At 36.5% G+C, this 21,564-nt stretch overlaps 1 protein-coding gene across 2 annotated transcripts in view; it reads left to right on the forward strand.

Moving 5' to 3' along the window:
* The window catches only part of LOC148951220 (follistatin-related protein 1-like), a 188,731-nt gene extending 177,354 nt beyond the window's left edge, over window positions 1-11,377 (forward strand). For both annotated transcript variants that reach the window (XM_089090186.1, XM_089090185.1), the window contains exon 8: window positions 11,240-11,377. In XM_089090186.1, the coding sequence (XP_088946312.1) occupies window positions 11,240-11,307 (68 nt within the window). In that variant the 3' untranslated portion in view covers window positions 11,308-11,377. The remainder of the gene's footprint in view (window positions 1-11,239) is intronic.
* The last annotated feature ends 10,187 nt before the right edge of the window (window positions 11,378-21,564 follow it).

Genomic DNA, 21,564 nt, shown 5'->3' on the forward strand with positions numbered 1-21,564 from the left:
AATGTATTTAGACGTACAAATAAAGACCGAGATGCAATTAAGACCAACAAACCAAACAAGACAAATTCTTGACCTTGCAAACACTAACCCAGACATGCAAACAAATAGAATCAAACATACAAACAGAGAAAGACAGACACTTTAGACATTCAAACCAACAAAGACAAATTCTTGGACTTGCAAACATCAACCCAGACAAGCAAACAAATAGAATCAGACAAACAAACAGAGAAAGACAGACACTTTAAACATTCAAACCAACAACGACAAATAGTTGGACTTGCAAACACCAACCAAGACATGCAAACAAATAGAATCAGACAAACAAACAGAGAAAGACAGACAATTTACACATTCAAACCAACAAAGACAAATTCTTGGACTTGGAAACACTAAACCAGACATGCAAACAAATTAGAATCAGACAAACAAACAGAGAAAGACAGACACTTTAGGCATTCAAACCAATAAAGACAAATTCTTGGACTTGCAAACACCAACCCAGACACGCAAACAAATAGAATCAGACACACAAACAGAGAAAGACAGACACTTTAGACATTGAAACCAACAAAGACAAATTCTTGGACTTGCAAACACCAACCCACACATGCAAACAAATAGAATCAGACGCATAAACAGGGAAAGACAGACACTTTAGACACTCAAACCAACAAAGACAAATACTTGGACTTGAAAACACCAACCCAGACATGTAAACAAATAGAATCAGACACACAAACAGAGAAAGACAGACACTTTAGGCATTCAAACCAATAAAGACAAATAATTGGACTTTCAAACACCAACCCAGACATGCAAACAAATAGAATCAGACACAAAAACAGAGAAAGACAGACACTTTAGACATTCAATCCAACAAAGACAAATTCTTGGACTTGCAAACACCAACCTAGACATGCAAACAAATAGAATCAGACACACGAACACAGAAAGACAGACACTTTAGACATTCAAACCAACAAAGACAAATACTTGGACTTCCAAACACCAACCAAGACACGCAAACAAGTAGAATCAGACACACAAACAGAGAAAGACAGACACTTTAGGCATTCAAACCAACAAAGACAAATTCTTGGACTTGTAGACACCAACCCAGACATTCAACCATATATATTGAGGTGACCAAACAGATAAATTCAGTCACATTAGTCATTCAAACCAACAAAGAAAGTTTGCTTGGCTTGCAAACATCAGTCCAGACATATAACGAAATAGATTCAGAGACACAAAAAGACAATGATAGACTCTTTAGACATTCAATCCAACAAAGACAAATTCATGGACTTGCAAACACAACCCCAGACATTCAAACCAATAAAATCACACACACAAACAGAGAAAGACTGACACTTTAGACATTCAAACCAACAAAGACAAATTCTTGGACTTGCAAACACCAACCTAGACATTCAAAAAATAGAATCAGACACAGAAACACATAAAGACAGACACTTTAGACATTCAAACCAAAAATAAAACTTTATTGCGCTTGCAAACACCAGCACACGTATGAAACCAAATAGAATCCGACACAACCACTGAGAAGTACCGTCACTTTGGACGGACTAATCAACAAAAACAAATACTTTGACTTGAAAACACCAACCCAAACATGCAAACTAACAGAATCAGACACACAAACCGAGAAAGACAGACACTTTAGACATTCAAACAAACAAAGACAAATACTTGAACTTTCAAACACCAACCCAGACATGCAAACAAATAGAATCAGACACACAAAGAGAGAAAGCCAGACAATTTAGACATTCATAACAACAAAGACAGATACTTGGACTTGCAAACACCAACCCAGACATGCAAACAAATAGAATCAGACACACAAACAGAGAAAGACAGACACTTTAGACATTCAAACCAACAATGACAAATACTTAGACTTGCAAACACCAACCCAGACATGCAAACAAATGGAATCAGACAGATAAACAGAGAAAGACAGGCACTTTAGATATTCAAACCATCAAAGACAAATTCTTGGACTTGCAAAAACCAATCCAGACATGCAAACAAATAGAATCAAACACACAAACAGAGAAAGACAGACTCTTTAGACATTCAAGCCAACAAAGACAAATTCTAGGACTTGCAAACACCAGCCCAGACATGCAAACAAACAGATTCAGACATACAAACAGAGAAAGACAGACACTTTAGACATTCAAAACAACAAAGACAAATTCTTGGGCTTGCAAACACCAACCCAGACATGCAAAAAAATATAACCAGACAGACAAACAGAGACAGACAGACACTTTAGACAAACAAACCAGCAAAGACACATTCTTGGACTTGCAAACACCAACCCAGACATACAAACAAATAGATTCAGACATGCAAACAGAGAAAGACATGCACTTTAGACATACAAACCACCAAAGAAAAATTCTTGGACTTGCAAACATCAACCCAGACATGCAAACAAATAGATTCAAAAAAGTATTTTAAAAAAATGTGAGGCACCGGGGGCATTTGGGGGGCCGGGGGCATTTGGGGGCTCGGAGGCCCTTTGGGGGATAGGACCCTTTGGGGTTGGGCTCGGGGGGCCCTTTGGGGTTGGGGTAGGGGACATCACAAAATTGTTCAAATGGAACTTGTGTATTGTAACAACCACGGAGTTTCACCCCAATCATCTTCTAAATCATCTTCTAAGATCATCTTCTAAAATGTCTCAAACGGTTTCGTCCAAATAATCCCCTAAAAGTATTTTCTGCTTATTCCTTTTGTTTTGGCATCCTTGCTCTGTCACATTTGAAATTCCTAGGAAACCCTTTCCCGCGTTAATCTCTTCATCTCTAAGACGTTCCTAGCTACACTATTATGGTTTCGATAGAATATTAATTTATCTCTCTGACCTAAAGATCGGAGAAGCCATATTTAAAAATAGAATATTAATTTATCTCTGTCACTAAAGATCATTTATCCCTCAGACCTAAAGATCAAAGAAGCCATAATGTTTCTTAATTCCCCTTTCGTGGATCAATAATTCCCCTCAATTATGCAAATCAATTTCTCAGAAATTCTCACCCCTTCGTGGATCAATAATCCTTGAATAAATTATGTCCCGTCTGCGTTAGACGAAATTGTAGATGGCAGCACGGTGTTCGTACCGGAGATTTTGTGCCCTTCCTACTGCTAATTTCTGCTTTATTATGGTTAATTTCTGTTCGTTTTCGGTTTCATTTATTTATCGATAATGATTTGTGGTAGTTTCACGCTTGGTAGATTATTTGATTTTATTTTTGCTCATTTTTTGTTTAATGGAGTTCTTTACTTTTCTTTGAAAACTTATTGTGTGGAAAAAGCTTTTTTAAATTAATATCTGTTAGTTTTGTATTGAGATAGTCTTTTCAGGGACAAAAAAATAATACTTTAAATCTTTTAATTTTTTAAAGACTTTATAGTTTGGCTTGCTATTTGTATGCTGCAGAAAATGTTTCAGCAATTTTTAACAACATGCACCCTTTCAAAAATCTAGACAAAAATGGTACTGTTTAATTCAGTTTCACACCTCCTCTAGTTGACATGAAATGGAAAACTTGATACCATTCGCAAATAAATCTGTTTACTTTCTTTGATAGCTTGGATACATTTACGCTGTTTTGATTTGGTTAAATTTTAAGAGTAGAAACGGGAGGGTTGGCGTGGGAGGGTGGGCGTGGGAGGGTGGGAGTGTAAGGGGGTGCGTTGCCCTCCAGTCATGTTCGACTTTTAAAAAGGGCATCAACCCTTTCTATTTTCAATCGAATGAGCCCTTTTCGAAGTTCCCACGACAACTCCTTCGATACGAAGTGCCCTGGTCTAAACAACAACAACAACAAAAAATAATACAATATACCCACTTCGATCTTCGATCTTCGATACCCACTTCGATCTACTATAAAAATGTCAAGCCTTCCAATCACTTTCGACTATTAAAAAGGGCACTAGGCCTTTGGATTCCCAATTGAATCAGCCCTTTTGGAAACGACAACGCTTTCTATAAGCACCTTATATGCCCCCAGGGCATAAATTACAACCCTTACCCTAAGGTCTGTTAGGGTGGTTGTCATCCTCTAAGACCGAATTTCCAGAACTTTCAACTACGTTAAACACCAAGGCTATCTCAAAATTTTGATTGGATGTGTTTGGGGAAATGGTGGGCGTGAGAGGGGTGTTATTCGCCTTCCAATCACTTTCGGCTATTAAAAAGGGCACAAGCCATTCCAATTTCCAATTGAATGAGCGGTTTTCGAAGTTTCTACGACAACTTCTTTGATACGAAGTGCCCTGCTCTAAATGAAAAAAAATAATAAAAACTAAAATGTGCCAACATCGTTCCTATTTGCCCCCAGGGCATAACTTAAAACTCTTGCACTGAGGGTTGTGGGGGAGTGTCCTCCTCTTTACTTAGTCCCCGTTTCCAGTCTCGTTCTTGAGTGCCCCCGTTCTTTACTTACGCAGCGCGATCGCGCTAACTATGATTTATACAACAACTTTCCATATAAACCTTGTATGCCCCCAGGGCATAACTTACAACCGCTGCACTGAGGGCTGTGAGGGGGTTATCATCCTAAAAGACCTAATTTTCAGAACGTTCAACTACGTTGAACAAAATGGATATCTCAAAATTTTGATTGGATGTGTTTTTGAAAATGGTGTGCTAGAGAGGGGCGTTAGTCGCTATCCAATCGCTTTCAACTATTAAAAAAGTAACAGCCCTTTCAATTTCCAATGAATGAGCCCTTTTGAAGTTTCTACGACAACGCATTCAATAAAAAATTTATATGCCCCAGGGCATAACTTACAACCCTTGCCCTGAGGGCTGTGGGGGGATGGGTTTTCATCCTTAAGGACCTAATTTCCAAAACTTTCAACTGCGTTGAATGGAGTGGCTATCTAAAAATTTTTATTGGATGTGTTTAGGGAAAAGGTGGGCGTGAGAGGGGGGTCAGTTGCACTCAAATCATTTTCGACTATTAAAAAGGGTACTATCTCTTTGAATTTCAAATCTAATGAGCCCTTTTTCAAGTTTCTACGGCAAAGATTTCAATAAAAACCTTATATACCCCCAGGGCATAACTTATAATCCTTGCCCTGAGGGTTGTGGTTGAGTGTCCTCCTTCAAAATATATTTTCTATCTGGAAATCAACTACGCTGAACAAAATGGCTAGCTAAAAACTTTGATTGGACGCGTTTGGGGGAAGGATGGGCATGGGGGGGGGCTACTTGCCCTCCAATCACTTCTGAATATTAAAAAGGGCACTAGCCCTTTGAATTTCCAATCGAATGAGCTTTTTTTGAAGTTTCTACGAAAACGCCTTCTTTAAAAACCTTATATGCCCCCAGGGCGTAACTTATAACTCTTGCCCTGAGGGCTGTGGGGGAGTGTCCTCCTCAAGAATATATTTTCTATCTGGAAATCAACTACGCTGAACAAAATGGCTATCCCAAAATTTTGATTGGATGTGTTTGGGGAATTGATGGGCGTGGGGGGAGGCTAGTTGCCCTCCAATTGCTTTCGACTATTAAAAAGAGCACTAGCCCTTTGAATTTCCAATTGAATGAGCCTTTTTTGAAGTTTCTACGACAACGCCTTCTATAAAAACCTTATATGCCCCCAGGGCGTAACTTAAAACCCTTGCCCTGAGGGTCGTGGGGGAGTTTCCTTCTCAAAAACATGTTTTCCCTGTGGAAATCAAATACGCTGGACCAAATGGCTATCTCAAAATTTTGATTGGCGGTGTTTGGGGGAATTATGGGCGTGGGGGGGAGGTTATTTTCCCTCCAATCACTTTCGACTATTGAAAAGAGCACTAGAACTCTCAATTTTCAATCGAATGAGCCTCTTTTGAAGTTTCTAAGACGACCCCTTCAATATGAAATGCCCTGCTCTAAAGGAAAAAAATAATGTTGGCACAACGATGTTGTGCCCTTGCCCCGAGGGTTGTGGGGGAGTGTCCTCCTCAAAAACATATTTTCTGTTGGGAAATCAACTACGCTGAACAAAATGGCTATCTGAAAATTTTGATTGACCTCCATTCACTTTCGACTATTAGAAAGGGTACTAGCCACTCCAATTTCCAATCTAATGAGCCCTTTTTGAAGTTTCTACGATAACTCCTTCGATACGAAGTGCCCGGGTGGATAAAAAAACACATTGTGCCCACATCGTTCTTTACTTAGGCAGTGCTAGCGCGCTGCCTATGATACTTTTGGTAACACAGAAAAAACGATCAATATTTCAATGATCTCTGTTTGGATTTTGAGTGGTAATCAAACTGTTCGTGGTAACGAACTGTAAGTAAGGAGCGACCCGGCTCAATAGTAACCAAAACTAAAAAAAAAATGGCTTATTATGCTGATTCGAAATATATAAGTTTCATCAAGTTTAGTATTACCCATCAAAAGTTACGAGCCTGAGAAAATTCGTCTAATTTTCTAAAAAAGGGAGGGGGGAAGACCCCTTGAGGTCATAGAATTTTAATGAAAATTGCACCACCAGATTCAGCGTATCAAAGAACTCTACTGTAGAGATTTCAAGCTCATATCTGCACAAAAGTGGAATTTTGTAATTTTGCCGGAAGAAAAATCACAGATGCGTGTTTATATGTTTTTTTTTTAACCGGGGGTGATCATATCAACCCAGTGGGCCTAGAACATCAGGATAGGGCTCATTGTAACTGAAATGAATAGTTCTAGTGCCCTTTCTATTGACAAAAAATTGGAGGGCAACTGGGCTCCCTCCCACGCCACATTTTTCTCAAAATCGTCCGATCAAAATTTTGAGATAGCTTTTTCGTTCAGCATAATTGAAAGGCTCCATAGCTGTCTTTAGAGATAAAATGACCCCCTACAGCACCTGGGGAATGGGTTTTAAGTTATAAAATTTGCCCATTGTTTTATTTGCTATTGGGAAGTATGCATACATTTTTCGGGTGGGGAAGGGAAGACGAATTTTCTGCTGGGAGAATTTTCCATGGAGAGAGGAGTTTGTGGGGGGTGAACTTTTCAGGAAAAATTTTACACTGGGTGAATTGGCCAGAATTCCTATACAAAATTTCCTTTATATGTCTTGCTTTCTCTTTACCGATTCAATTTTACGCGTGGAGATGTTAAAGGTAATTGTCCGGGTAAATTTTCGCCAGGATTGAATTGTCCAGAGAATATTTCTAAGGGGAGGGGGATTTTTCCTCGAAGGTGGAGCAAGGTTAAAAAATGATCAGAAAAAAATTAAAAAAAGATCTGAAATTAAAAAAAAACAAACAGTTTTTTCAACTGACAGTTAGGAGCAACATTAAAACTTAAAACGAGCAGAAATTATAAAATATATGAGTGGGGTTATCCCCTCTTCAAAACCTCGCTCTTTACGCTAAAGTTTAAATTTTGTCCCAATTCTTTAAAAACGACACCTGAAGCAAAGTGGTCGTTGAATTAGAACAATAAGTAACTTTTTTTAAAGTGCCGAAAAACTTTAGCATGAAGAGCAAGGTGTTGAGGAAATGGTTAACCCCCTCATATAAGTAATAATTTCAGTTTGTTTTAAGTTTTATTGTTGCTCCTTACTTTCAGTTAAAAAAACACGTTTTTTTTTCTTTCGTTAATGAAGCTTAGAGAAAATTTTTCTAAAGGCAATGGAAAAAGTACGTCAATTAAATTAAAAGTATTTAAAAATGAAAAAAGTAATTAATTACAAAAAAACATACAAAACAATAGCCTACTTACAAAAACTAAGAAATAAACTCCCAGCATTCAATTCTGTTGAGCAAAGCCGAAACATTGGACGGACATTTTTTAACAATATCGTCAGTTTTGAACTTGGGTATCAAGCACAAAAATATTTAATGTCTATAGACTCACTGTTTATAAAAAGTAACGCATTATCAAAGTAGCTTATTCAAACTAAAACATTAAAACTAAGATTAAGAAAATTAAGTAATAATTTTTAATTCAATATTTTGAATTTAATTTTTGAATACTACAAGTCAGTATATTTGACACCTATACTTCATAACTGTAAAATTAAATATTTTTCAAAGTGACAACTAGAAAAAAAAAACAATCAGTCCTGGAAAAAATTATAATAACACACAAAAAAAGTATCTATTCAGGGGGGAAATACAGAAACTCCATGCATTCTGTTCAGGAGCGAAATACAGAAATTCCCAGAATTCTGTTCAGGGAAAACATTCTTGATTATAGTTGCTTCATATATCAGCTCGTGGGTACTCTTGCAATAAAATCAAAAGTTGACGGTATATTTTTTTTTTTTTTTTTTTTTTACCGAAATTGCCCATTATTAATCTATTTTCCTTGTTTTTTAAATAAGTAAACGAAATTTATTGTTTTCTAATAACTGCACAAATTACTCATAAACAGTTATACATTTGGTACGACCATAAAAAGCCGATTCTTTAATTGAATGTTATCGATACAGTTAGGCTCTTATACTTCCGTTATTGACAAGGATCGCCATTTACTTACCATTCATTACTATGAAGAATTTGTTGTTGTTTTTTTTTTTGTTCCAACCAAATCAAAAATAAAAAATGTTTTTGGAAAACTGGAAAGGGGTCACCTAGTCCTAAATTAGAACTTTTGTCTTCCTTATTAAAGGTCAAAATCGATTGGCAGCCAGCCAATAATGATGAAACACATTTGCTATTGGTTTTCTCTATTTTGCCCTCTTTTGTCTGGTTTCCTTATATTTACTTTATAGTCCCAAATTTCCAGGGGGTGGCCCCCCTGTCCCCCTTGCCGGCAGCCATGTCACAACCTCAACTTTTCCATTAGAATAAAAAAAGCACACCGTTGCGCCCAACTGATAAGAGCGGCTAAAATAAATTCTGTTACACAAAAGCAAGTTGAAGACAAATACTTCTCAAAAAGTTGTAATTTATGGCCAAATATCTACATCCTGTTGATTTCGACGTGGTTTTCACAAAGCCTGCTAACGGGGTGATGGCAAAGCCCCTTTAGCTTTCTTATCACGGAGGCGAACAGCAGGCAACCATTTTGTGAGAAAATTGTATTTTTTTTATGATTTCAACTAAAACTTTCGTTTTTAAAAATATTTAGTAACATTTTGATGCATGCTCAATTATCTCTTCCTACGTGCCAGATTGTTGAAATGCTTCACATCCGTTTTCAGAGACTGACTAATAATTTATTTCAAACCACTTTTAACCTATGATGGTGTACTGATATTGTGTTTTAAGCGGCGCTTGGAATAAAAAGAAAAGTACTAAAATTTTTTAAATGACTTAATGTTCGGCAGTAATGAAATCCCTGTTCATTCTAATGCATTTCTATTGTAGTTTTGGGGTGTTCCCATTTGAGCGCTTTCCCATTTGAGCGCCACGGAATTTTGTTCCATTTGAGCGCCATGGAATTTTGTTCCCATTTGAGCGCCACGGAGTACCATTTGAGCGCCAAACCCAAAATTGTGATTTTGCGGTGGATGAAGCGTGGTTTGCTGCCACATTGACCTGTAGAAATATTTATTGCCACGAAGACAACGAACAAAACTGAGGATTTTATTGGGTCAATGGTTGTGAAAATAACTTCCATTTATAGTATTATAAACTAAGTAAATATATATAGTATTTATGTATACCATATATATTTACTACTAAAGGTATATACAGGTACTTATGAATTATGCGGTATCCACCGCTATATACTGTATGAGGAAAACAGACATGAAGACCCGTCGGTAAATTTTTCGCAGTTGATATTATTGACATAAGAATAAAGTAAACATACCACTCGATACCTTTTTTATGCTCTTTCCAAATAGAATAATCATTTTTTCTGATATGAATTTTACCCCCACCCCTATATATAACAATTCAGGGTATATATTTGCACATTAGGGGGGGGGGTAAATTTTATTTCTGATGTTAATGGGAGGTAAGTTTAAAATTTACCCCCACCCCCCTAATGTGCAAATATATACCCTGGATTGGTATACATAGGGGTGGGGGTAAAATTCATTTCCGACAAAAATGATTATTATATTTGGAAAGAGCCTAAAAAGGCATCGAGTGGTGTGTTTACTTTATTCGTAAGTCAATAATATGATTTGCGAAAAATTTACCTGATCACCTAGCTATATCACCTAACATACGCAAAATATTATCTGGCGCTCAAATGGGACACAACTGAACTAATTAAAATACGGCGCGCAAATGGTAACTTCCCATTTGCGCGCCATGGCGCTCAAATGGGAAAGCGCTCAAATGGGATACACCCGTAGTTTTATCGATAGGTAGCCTAATCGTAACATTTTAAGAATGCACATTACTTTAATTTTTTATGACTTTGTTATCTCTCTCTTTCTTTTTTTCTTATAGAGCTCAAAAGTAGTTTATTTTGTTATAGTTCTCTTTCATATATGTCACTGTCTTCAAGCAAAGAGGATATAAAAATGTTATAAAAATGATATAAAAATGTCTGGTCTTCAAGCAAAGAGGAAAGTTGAATAACCTTGATAAAATACTTAAAAATCGTGGGAGGAATGAGGACAATCTTTACATCCTATTAACTATGACATATATAAATAAACAATCTCAACTTTAAATAGTTAAGTATCACTACTTGATCACGGGTATTATTTTACGTCAACCTAAAGGGGGGGGGGGAGAAGCTAAGTGTACGATTTGACCTAAGAACAGGGTCGGATTGAGGATTTTTTTAGGGGGGGGGGTGCAAAATAGGTTGATCCGAAAAAAATTCGGGGGGGGGTGTGTGTAAAATAGGTTGATCCGGTAAACTTGCGTTAGGAGCAAGTTTAATTAACGTAACCTTGAGTTAATTAAGTAGATTACAGTAGTTTAGACCACGCTAAGGGGGAGCACACCCCCCTCGCCCCCCTGGATTTGCCACTGCCAAAGAAAGAATAAATTAATCTTACAAGAGTCCATCTCCAAGACTTGACGTTTGGGTCTAGAAAATTTCCATGCCTCTCTCTCCCTCCTGCCATTCACTGAACGGCTTTTCTGCTGTAAATTTCCTTACAAGTTTGTTTAATCCAGAAGAAAACGCCTTCATTTGAGAATATAATGTTCTGAATTAAAATAGGCTACATAATAAACCTGCTTTATCATTGTCTTAGAGCAGGGATTTTAGAAATTTAGACTTATTTCTTTTTCAAATACGTTTTTTTCTAATCTTGTGAACAACTCCTTAAGCTATTGATTTACCTTTCAGTGTGTTCGTTAGAAGGAAAGCAATATGAAGACGGAGCTGAAACTGACGTTGATTGCAATGATTGGTGAGCCTTATCTTTCCTTTCTCAATTATTTTTCCGTGTTTTTGAATTCCCTACAGCTGGTTTTCAGAAATAGTATCTCATGATAAGAACGACTCAATACATATCTTTTTCCTATTCGTAAAGCTGTGAACTCAAAAAGGCAGTATTTCCAACAGAATCAACTTTAAAAAACTTTCTGAAAAAGAAGTTTTTCAAAGAAATGTGAATAGCTTTATTTTGCCCAGTGTCGTAACTAGAGGGGTGCGGACCGCCATGAGTGAAACTTTCAAGGGGATGGCACACAGAAAAGAGAACAAAAATAGCGGGGGATCACTTCTAAAGCACATACAGACCTTGGAAGATTGAGCTCCGATTGATAAAGGCATCGAAACAATCATTAGAAACGCTGCGTTAGAGCGTGGTCTCAATGAATAACTTAGACAAAAAAAAATGTTAAAGAATCATTGTAATTTCTATTCGTTTTGGGTCTCATATATTCATTGATAAAGATTTCTGTTCATTTTAGGTTTGATTTGTTAGTTTACTTTGTTTTTGCTTGTCTTTGGCTTAATGTAGCTCTTTACTTTTCATTGAAAAACTTTGTTTTCAGACAAAAGCTTTCAAAAATCACTTTCTGTTTGCTTTTTCATTGACGCTGTTTTTTCATGCGTTAATAAAAGGAATATTTGTAAGTTTTTTTTTGTCTCTCTGCATAAGAGTAGAATGCTAATATTGGATTCCGATGCCCCTATAGGAATTCCACATTCCATGGCACCTTTCCAAGGCAGATTACCAGACTGGTTATTTGGCAGTGTATAATGTGGTCAAACATGTTTTGAGAGCATGATCATAATTATATAATTTAAGCAGACAGGTTTTTGAGTCAACATCCGTTTCTTAGGAGCCAATCAGAGAGCGGAGGTTACTCCATATACGATAACTTGATTTGTGGTTGGGATTTGAATAAAAGGAATGGTTTTCTTTACAATTCATATTAGTAAGAGAATTGAATTCAAAGAGAATAGTTTATTTGAGAGGATATTAGTAGAGAAAAATGAGTGGTGCATTTACATTATTGGAGATTAATGATGGAGCCGACAGCAGCAGCAGCAACGATATACGAGTACCCAATGTGGCTGTGGAAATAACCGGAGGCTGTAGACTATGTCTTGAATGGGACAATATGTATGCTAGATAAGTGATATCATTAAGCAAATTTAAGCCGGAGGAGTAACTATGTTTTGCTGGAAAAGTGAATATTCTCCATATAAATAAACTTCGGTCAGCATTAAATGTCCTATCGAAATATATTGATGAGAACAAAATGCATCAGTGAATACTTTTGTTATTATTATGCTCAATAAAAGTATTTATAAGCCAATAGTATTTTTCTTTCTATAGTAAATTAGTTTACATTTTCTTTCAGAGCAGAAAAAAAAAATTCTGGTTAATCAGAAGTTGGTTGTGACAGTGTTAGAACCCAAAAAAATGGATAGATTTGAGAAAGAACGAATCATGGGGAATCTAGTGCTGATGGACAAGCGTTTGATTCTGAATAGCAATTTTCTAGAGCTGTCTATGTAAAGGAGAAATTTTTTCGGGAAATTCTTGTAAATATAATGAAAACTGAGTCTCCATCATGAGCCTATTTTATGAAGTTTTTACAGCGGGGTCGAAATGTATTCACACATGTTATTGATATATTGATCACGACACGGCAAAATGATATTGTGGATATGCTTTTAAACACTAGTTTAGAAATTTAGGACTTTTTTCATGAGAAAGATGGTGCTCAAGGATAATTTACTCCTCTCTCACTATCTCCGACAATTTTTGTTGTTGCTAGCTCAGTTTCATTGTGGCAGTGAGAGTGTCAACACATGAAAAATGTTCCATACATGTCCGCTATGTATGTACACACTGGGCAGCTGGTCATCGTGTGAGAATTGCACAATGATTGATGAGTATGATGAAAAGTGTAGATTATGCAACCCGTATATATAGTATAGAGGATAAGCACTGCAAATTAAAGGTTAAAATTCCTGTCTTGAAGAGGTGTGTGACTCTCATGCTTGAGGGCACCTATACTTCAATTGCCACTATGATAAATGCAATCAGTGGGAGAATACATATCCCAGTATGATTAGAAAGAATCCTAACCGTGATTTTAGTTTAGTGCTAAGAGATTGGTATCGTCGTGGTTTTAGATTGTTCTGGGAGGAGGAGCCGGGTCACCGATTCAACTGTTGGAACAACACAAGAATATGGTTTCTACGTCATCGTTGTGAAGAAAATGGATGTTACGATTATAAGCCCACTGATTTTTATTTGGCTGTGACGGAATGTGATTCGACACTTGAGGACACTATTTGTGAAATTGCTTCAAATAAGTAAATTAAAACATGTGAATTCTATAGAATGAATGAGAATAGTATCATTGACTATACAAAGAGATATGACAAGAGTGAAGTCACACTCTACTGTAGAAAATGTGACCCTGACATTGCAGTACATCAGGATGAGTACATCATGAATTCGGATAATCTACTTGTATTAGTTGATGTCGACAAATACCTAGTAGAAAATGAAATCTAAAGAGTAAAAAAGTCGTTTTTATCATGTACATAAATTTTTATCATTTATTAACAAAAAAAGTAACATAATTTTTTATATCAATTTGTTCGCATAACACCAAAATATATATTGAATAAGCGTGTAATTATATTTTCTACTATAAAATCGTTAAATCGAGGCGAGTCAACGTAGATGTCTCGAGACACTGCTTTTAGGTATAGCCACAACATCTGAACATGAAAAAGAGTAGTACATGAAAGCCACATGTCTTAGTTGTTAAATCCTGTACTCATCGTTGATTTTTAAGAATGGTTTTTCCACTGCTTTCAATAAATTTTCTGACATATGGTGTGTAGACTTTATATGATAGGCCAAGAGGATAAAAACATTTAATATTCTTTGCTGTTTGAGAGATGCATAGCCAATGGCCGGTCTTCGAAGTCGATGGACTGCTATTAACAATAATAAGGATGTTTTAAACACTTGGAATTTTTTCAATGAAGTCAAAAGGTATGCAGTAGGACTTGTACTGGGACGTATATGGATCCAGACTAAATACGCTGAATATTTGGTTTGTGTTCATGACGCTAGGTCTAGTAGAACACTGCCGTCGGGTGTGATATCCAATAGGTTTCAAATTGACTCAGTGATATTAGCGTGATACTCTCAGTCAGAGCATCGGCAAATGTACACTCTAAACGTACATTCCCTGTTCGTACTATGCTCAAATCCTGAGTCCCCGACAAGTCCAAAACAATTACCCCATCATTTTTTGAAAAAATTGAATCGGTTATTCCATTTTCAAATAGTTGAGAGTCATGATCTAGGGATTGCATGGTCAACTCATACAGAGTTCTATAGGATTTTTATCAAAAGATAGAGTGTACAGTGGAATACCATTCATTTTGCACACAAGGCTAGATAGACCGACAAAATTAAATCATGGAGGGATGCAGTCCAGGATCCAACGGCACTGCCACTCTTCACAAAGGCCAAAGCCAATTTTGATGGGATTTCTCCATTGATAAATGATGAATCGCTATAGCTACGAGAACCTGTGGCAATGTCACGTTGATTGGTGATCGTATGGGGGACGAGAAGTTTAATGTTGTTACCATTGGCTCTTAGCTTTTCCACTGCCAATGCACCATAGCTCATAACCTGTTGTTTTCGGACGTGGAGAATTGCCGATGTGATAATAACATTTGCATCGGGTGCTGCTGGAAGTGTGTTTCTCAAAATGAAATTCGATGGGGTCAGCTTTAACCTCATGTCAATCTTGACATTGGGGGATATCCATTGGGATATAATCAATAAGTCATGACTTAATTTTCCAACCCGATGATCTTACTGGGTCACTAAAGTAGTCAACTCACTGTCGGTATCAAAGCCTGATCTATATTAATAGTCTAATGATTGTCCTCTCAACTCCTTGTGAGCCTTTTGTGTTATAATCATAAATTGTATGTAGCTTGCATAGTTTGATAAATTATTGTTAGTGCTCACCAATGTTCAATTAATAAATACATTAATTTGTTTGAATAGATTGTGTAGAATACAGTTCTCGTAGGACAGCCCATCACCAGGAGTCGGTGTTTTTCTACTTGGCTTTATCTTCACCATAATATTTATATCAATAAACATTGCTGACAAATCAATGAAATAGCATTCATTGATAAATATTTGAATATGTATGTTTTCCAAGAAGGGCTGTTGGGGGTGAAATTGTTCATAATAGCCATACTTGACAGTGACATCAAAATTTTCAGCATTGAATAGATTCAATGAGGAACTAACTGATGAATATGATTCCGTGTGGGGGAGATAATTCATCTTAAGAGAAGAAATCCTTCTTTGATCTAACACTCTTTTTCTTTTTCTTCTTCTTCTGCTTATTGCTCTTCCTTGTTTTATTCCTCAAAGTCCTTGTTGATGTCCTTCGCTTCCCGCCTGGGTGGAGACTGATGAGTGAAGGACGCGCATGCATCCTTTTCAATCCCTCTCCATTTTGCCGAGATTTTAATTGCTCACCAACGGCTATTGGTGAATATCTAGTATTTTACTTATCAATCTCCTTGAAATTCTTGTCTGATCCCAAGTCCTGCATTGTTGTGGCAGCACAATGTGATGCAGCAGGTACAAGATATTTTCTGGCAAGGGGTAGCGCTGAACGAAATATCCAGGCAAACCAGCTACCAAGACCATAGCCAGACATTGTAGTACGACCATTGTAGTAGTTCAATCCAGCGCCTATTTGACTTGGACTCAGAGCACCAGAAAAACAATCGATACCGGGACAGACAAATGGAATTCTTCTATTTTTCATTTTTGCTGCTGGTGCTATCACTGACAATGGGTCAAAAATGACATATAATCACTGCTAAGCCTTTTGTTATTGCTAGAGGTTCACCCAATTCACTTCTTAGCGTTAACTGACAGAGTTCCAAATACGAAGTGTTTACAGGAACATACTTAAGATTATTTATATTATAGTGATGAACAAGTTCATGAGTTGTTTTTATTTAAATAAAAAGTATGAGTGGGAAATTTTAATTAAAGACTCTCGATGTTTCCACAAAGGATGCATAGAGAAATATGCAAGAGTCTGAGGCGAAACCAGGTGGATAATCAGCAAAAATAACTTGATCCATCCCGTAAACGGTTCCAGCATTTTTCCCATTGATCATATTCTGTTTAAAGCCAAGAACATCTCTCAGATTATCATTGAGAATAATTATTTCAGTGTCAACATGTGAGCTAATGTAAATCCTATCGTGTTCCAATGAATAATTAAAATGGAATTTACCATTCCTACGATATGAGATTTTTCTATTGATTTTACTACACAAATCAGCCATATTATCGTATTCAATATAGTTCAATATGGTAAGTGGGTATTTGCTATATTCAAGGGCTTCAATACAGTCATAGTTAAAAAGGAGTGGTCAATCGCATGGTACAGCTTTTATATAAGACATACTATACTTTCTCAAGAAGTCATAGGTATTTTTGAGAATACAATTGACAAAAATCACTTAATACGCATCATCAAATTTGATGGCGAGGGAGAGTTTTGTCCAAAAATCACTTATCGTATTCAAGTTGTTGTAGAGAGGATCGGAAACGTTGGACATAAAAGTTACATAGAAATCATTGGGCATTGTCAATATCTTTAACACCGATCCAAGAATCAAAGTCAAAGTTGCGTCCTAGCCACCAAACAAGTAACTAGTCTCCCAACTCCTTGAGTAAGATTATTCAACATATTTTTAATCTGACAAATTCCCATCGTAGTTTGAACTTTTTGAAGTTTTTAAGTATAAAATTTTCGAATACTCTATTCTTCATTGGTATCACGCAAGCGATAAGTCAAGGGTTTAGTGTCTAGAATTTTTGCAACTTTAAACAGTTCTGTGAACCACAAGTAATTCCCCTTTTCAAAAACATTAGTTGTCCTATTAATTAGAACAGTATCACCAACATTGAATTTATTTTTCTTCTTGTAAATCGTTGCATTGGAAGATTGTTTAAGAAAAGTGTCAATTGCATTATGATCAGAATGATGAACTTCCGTTGGGGTTGAGTTGGACAAGATTTTATGGGGTTGTTGGTTATACATCAAAATAATTTTATCTAGATCATGAATAAAAACAAGTGTATTTTTTAACGTACAATATCTAGAAATTAAAATTCGAATAGTTCTTATCAATCGTTTAGCCAATGCAGCCATTATAGGACTATGACTATGATAGAGCAGTGAACTATGTTTCACTAGTACTTTTGCAACATGGGGGTTAACAAATTCACTACCGCGATCCGTTTAAATTTTTTTTATATGAATCCTGTTCGAAAATACTTTCAGTGGTCTCAGAAACTTCAACGCCTCTCTTCGTTTGCAATGGAATGGCATATGCTTAGCAACTAAAAACACTGATCGCAAGTAGAATATACTTCTACGGTGCATTGTGACTTTGCTTAGTCTTATCTAGAGTTAGGAGATCTCCTTGTATTATATACAGTGGGAAAAAGGCTTTAGTTTTTCGATACTGATTAGCACAAAGTTTATGATTTCTATTCAGAGTGTAACGTGATTCATTTTTTAGATAGTCTTGTAAACTTTTATTGCGAAAATAAGTGACCTTGGAAAGAGTTATGGGTGAACTTAAACTCCCCACTACACCAGTATTTTCATGAACACCTTTCAGAACTTCAACCATTTTGAACATAAACACGTTGTGTAACGTCCGCTACCCTTTTGTATACTGGCTGTTGGTGGTGATGGTGATGTTGACTTGATACGTCTTCACTTTTGTCTAGCTATCAGTGGTGTGCTAGTATTTTCCAAAATTGATTTAAAATCTTATTCTTCTTCATGTTCATATTTTAAAGGTGTTGACAATGGTACATGTTCATTTAATTTTTTTAGAATTTGTCTATTGCTAATAAGACTTTTGGGGAAGTTTAATATATTTAGAAAGTTGTATAGATGAGCGTCAAATGATAATAGTCCTTTACGATTTGTAACTATGTCATAGATTAAATCAAGTAGATTATAGCTCTTACCCTGAATTATAATCAATTTCCCATTGCTCTCAACTTGAATTTGTTCACTTTTCAAGAGATAGGTTAAGAGTCGTTTTCTTTGTTCAAGAAATGAGTTGGGTCATATAATTCAAAATTTCGAAACAATTGTATACAATTCAAACTTCTTTAATTGTTTTCCAGCAGCAGCAGAAACCCTTGAGTATTATTCTTATTTGTGATTAATAGCAGCAGCAGTTGGCATTAACCGATAGTGCTTGTGTTTGTCGACTCGGCAAAGTGCATCTTAAAGTAAAAGCAGTTTTTTATCATCCTCAATTTTGTCGTTGTCAAGCACTTGACTCCGATTGTTCTCAAAAACGGGCGAGGGGGTGAGTTCTATTCGAGTAAATCTATAGGTATTTGCCATCTACAGACAACTGTTTAAAAGTCATGCAATTGTTGGTGTTAAAATTATAAAAGACTACTATCTGCATGAAGAAGCTATTCCTTTTTTAAATCATTTAGATCGTTTTTATATGTTCAAGTACGTACAATGGAAAGATGTTGCTTTTCCTGTTGCTTAACTACTTCTGGCAGTTGAACATTACCCTCGGTTAAATTTAAACAAAGTTAGGATATTAGATTAATGAAATCATTGTCAATACCATGTTTGAGTATAGCTTTCCTAAGTGGGGGTTTTGAAGTGCTTAGAACTGAAAACAAATATCTATTTTTATGTAGCTTCTTCAGTGTCGTGATAGCGACTAATAGGTCTCTTGAAAGTTCACCAGGAGATATACTGTAATTTCATTGTCGAAAATATCTTTGACTGCGCGTGAATTTACGGGCGTATTTTGATTAAGATTTACTAGGATGTAGCGATAGAGTTTATTAGTAGTTTGATTTTATGCTGAGAGGAGAAATTTCGAGGCGCCTGGATATATTTGTTTATTGAGAGTTTTTAGGGAGCTAGAATCCCGAACAAATCTGTAGATGATATAGTAGGTGCAGCTCAATGCAAGTGTTCCCATACATTTGCTCTGACGAAAGAGACTATGTAGAGCCAGAGTAACGGAAATTTGTTCATGATGAGAGCGAACGGTGAATAATTGCAGCCTTTCCTGGGACCATTGTTCAATAGATTCAGCCAAATCGCCAATAATCAGCCAAGAGTTTGCTTCAATAATTTTGAAAACATCAAGTCCCTGCCTGAACTTTTTTTTCACCAGCCCCGTGGGGGTGATTGATTTTATTTAATCGTAGGACTATTGCTAAATACTATTACAATAATGGATTTTTTCAGCTTTTGCAAAAACGTTTTACCACCATATTTAATTATTTTACTTAAGAGTGTTGTTCAGCCCGACATTGACGGCACACACAGAAACAATCTGAATGGTATTTTAAATTGATACATGTTCCGTTCAATAGTTCACCTGAACAACTAACTGTAGACCATAGTTGTCTAATTACTAAATAATTTTCCCTACTCCGTTCAAGAACAAAAAATCAATAAAGAATCATATTTCTTGTATTAAAAACAGCACTTTACAGAAAACAAAGAAAAAACATACACTTTTTAAATTTATTTATAAAAAATGCACTAAACACTTAAAATAATATCACTTTTTTTAATTTGAATGCAACATGTACAAAAGCACAAAAAAAATCTGCTCTAAGTAAAAAAAGATAACTTTGATAGTGGCGGTGCGCCCCCCACTGGCGGGTGCCCCCCCTGGGCCGCGAGCCCCCCTCCCCCCCCCCCAAAGGCCTCAAGGTTTTGGGGAAAATTTATTGGACTTTATTCAAACCGAGACTTTCCCTGTGGATAACACATTCGGCCCGGTCTGAAGTTAAATAGTGACCAAGGGGGAGGTAGTCAAACCGTCTTGAAAAACACAGACCTTGTCGTAAATGGTACTCATGACAATTTTTTCTATATTTACAGTGAAGTTCCTGTAGTTGAGAGAACGAATTGCCAACAATTTTGCTCGTGGAATTGTATTTTCAACAATACAATTCCTTTAGATGTCCATATTGAAATTCTTATCCACATAGTGCGTGGGTACTCCTTTGCAACGTTTCTTTATTTTCCCTTCATTTGTCTGTATAAAGTAAACCTTCAGACTTAAAAACATACCACTGGAAATCATGTCGCTTCCCGTTTCTGGTTTAAAAAAATAAATTTGATTTGGCACCTAACGTGTAACTAGCTCTGGGTGTGACCCCTAGCGCTTGGTGTATTTCATCTGGAAGATAATAATTCCCCCGAGCACCCTGCTAATAATTTGGTGTGGGGTTTTCACAATAAGAAGCGGGGACCCCGCGAAACCATAGCAGATTTCTGATTACCTTTTTTCTAGTCCCTGTGACCTACAAGCGGAGTCTCAGAAGTCTAACAAGAGCTTTTCTGATACTTCGAAGATCAATCCGTTAAAAGAAATACTTTTACTTAATACTATGTTTCTTTTTTTTCTATTCCATAGTACCAGAGCTGTGTAAATGACCTTAAATGGAGATTCGTTTGAATTAACAATAATATGAACATATTGCACTCGGTCGGTTACAATGTTACGACGCTTCCTATTGCGAACACTCTCACACATTTTGCCGAAAACCGAATTCAAAATGAGCTTATAAATTTCTTTTTCGGATTTCGTTTGTGCTTCAGAACGTTTCTTGACAAAGGTGTCAACAAACGTTTGTAGATATGGTTTTTGGCTAAACTGGAGCGCTTTGTGAACCTTTGTGACGTTGAAACCGTTGTTGCACATCCATTATAAAGCCACACGATGTACAACACTATTTTTTTTTTTGGCCGAAGGTCAGCAATAAGTTTTTGTTTTGAAGGTGACCAATGCAATCCGTCCTCCTCGACTAAACGCCTATTGCGGGGGCTCAAAGAGTCCCTTGTCACGGGTCTATTGATCCACGGTAAAACAAAATACTTTACTGAATCATGATTATCAACTGGTATCTACCCATCAATATAAAAAGACCATCCAACTAGTCCATTCTCCTCAAAACTGTTAATGTTGGGGAAATGGGGAGATTGAGGATCATTGAGCTATTTATAGTCATCGCAGGGTAGCGCATAATGAGACATGGCCAAGGGGTAAAGATAATTCATATCAATGAAAACTGGTTCTCATTTCGTCCCCGTGTTCTCTCTAGATGAATTAGA

The sequence above is a fragment of the Artemia sp. Qi Xiang Cuo genome, chromosome 6 (genome assembly GCF_049724085.1).
Source record: "Artemia sp. Qi Xiang Cuo chromosome 6, ASM4972408v1, whole genome shotgun sequence".
Taxonomy (NCBI): Eukaryota; Metazoa; Arthropoda; class Branchiopoda; order Anostraca; family Artemiidae; genus Artemia; species Artemia sp. Qi Xiang Cuo.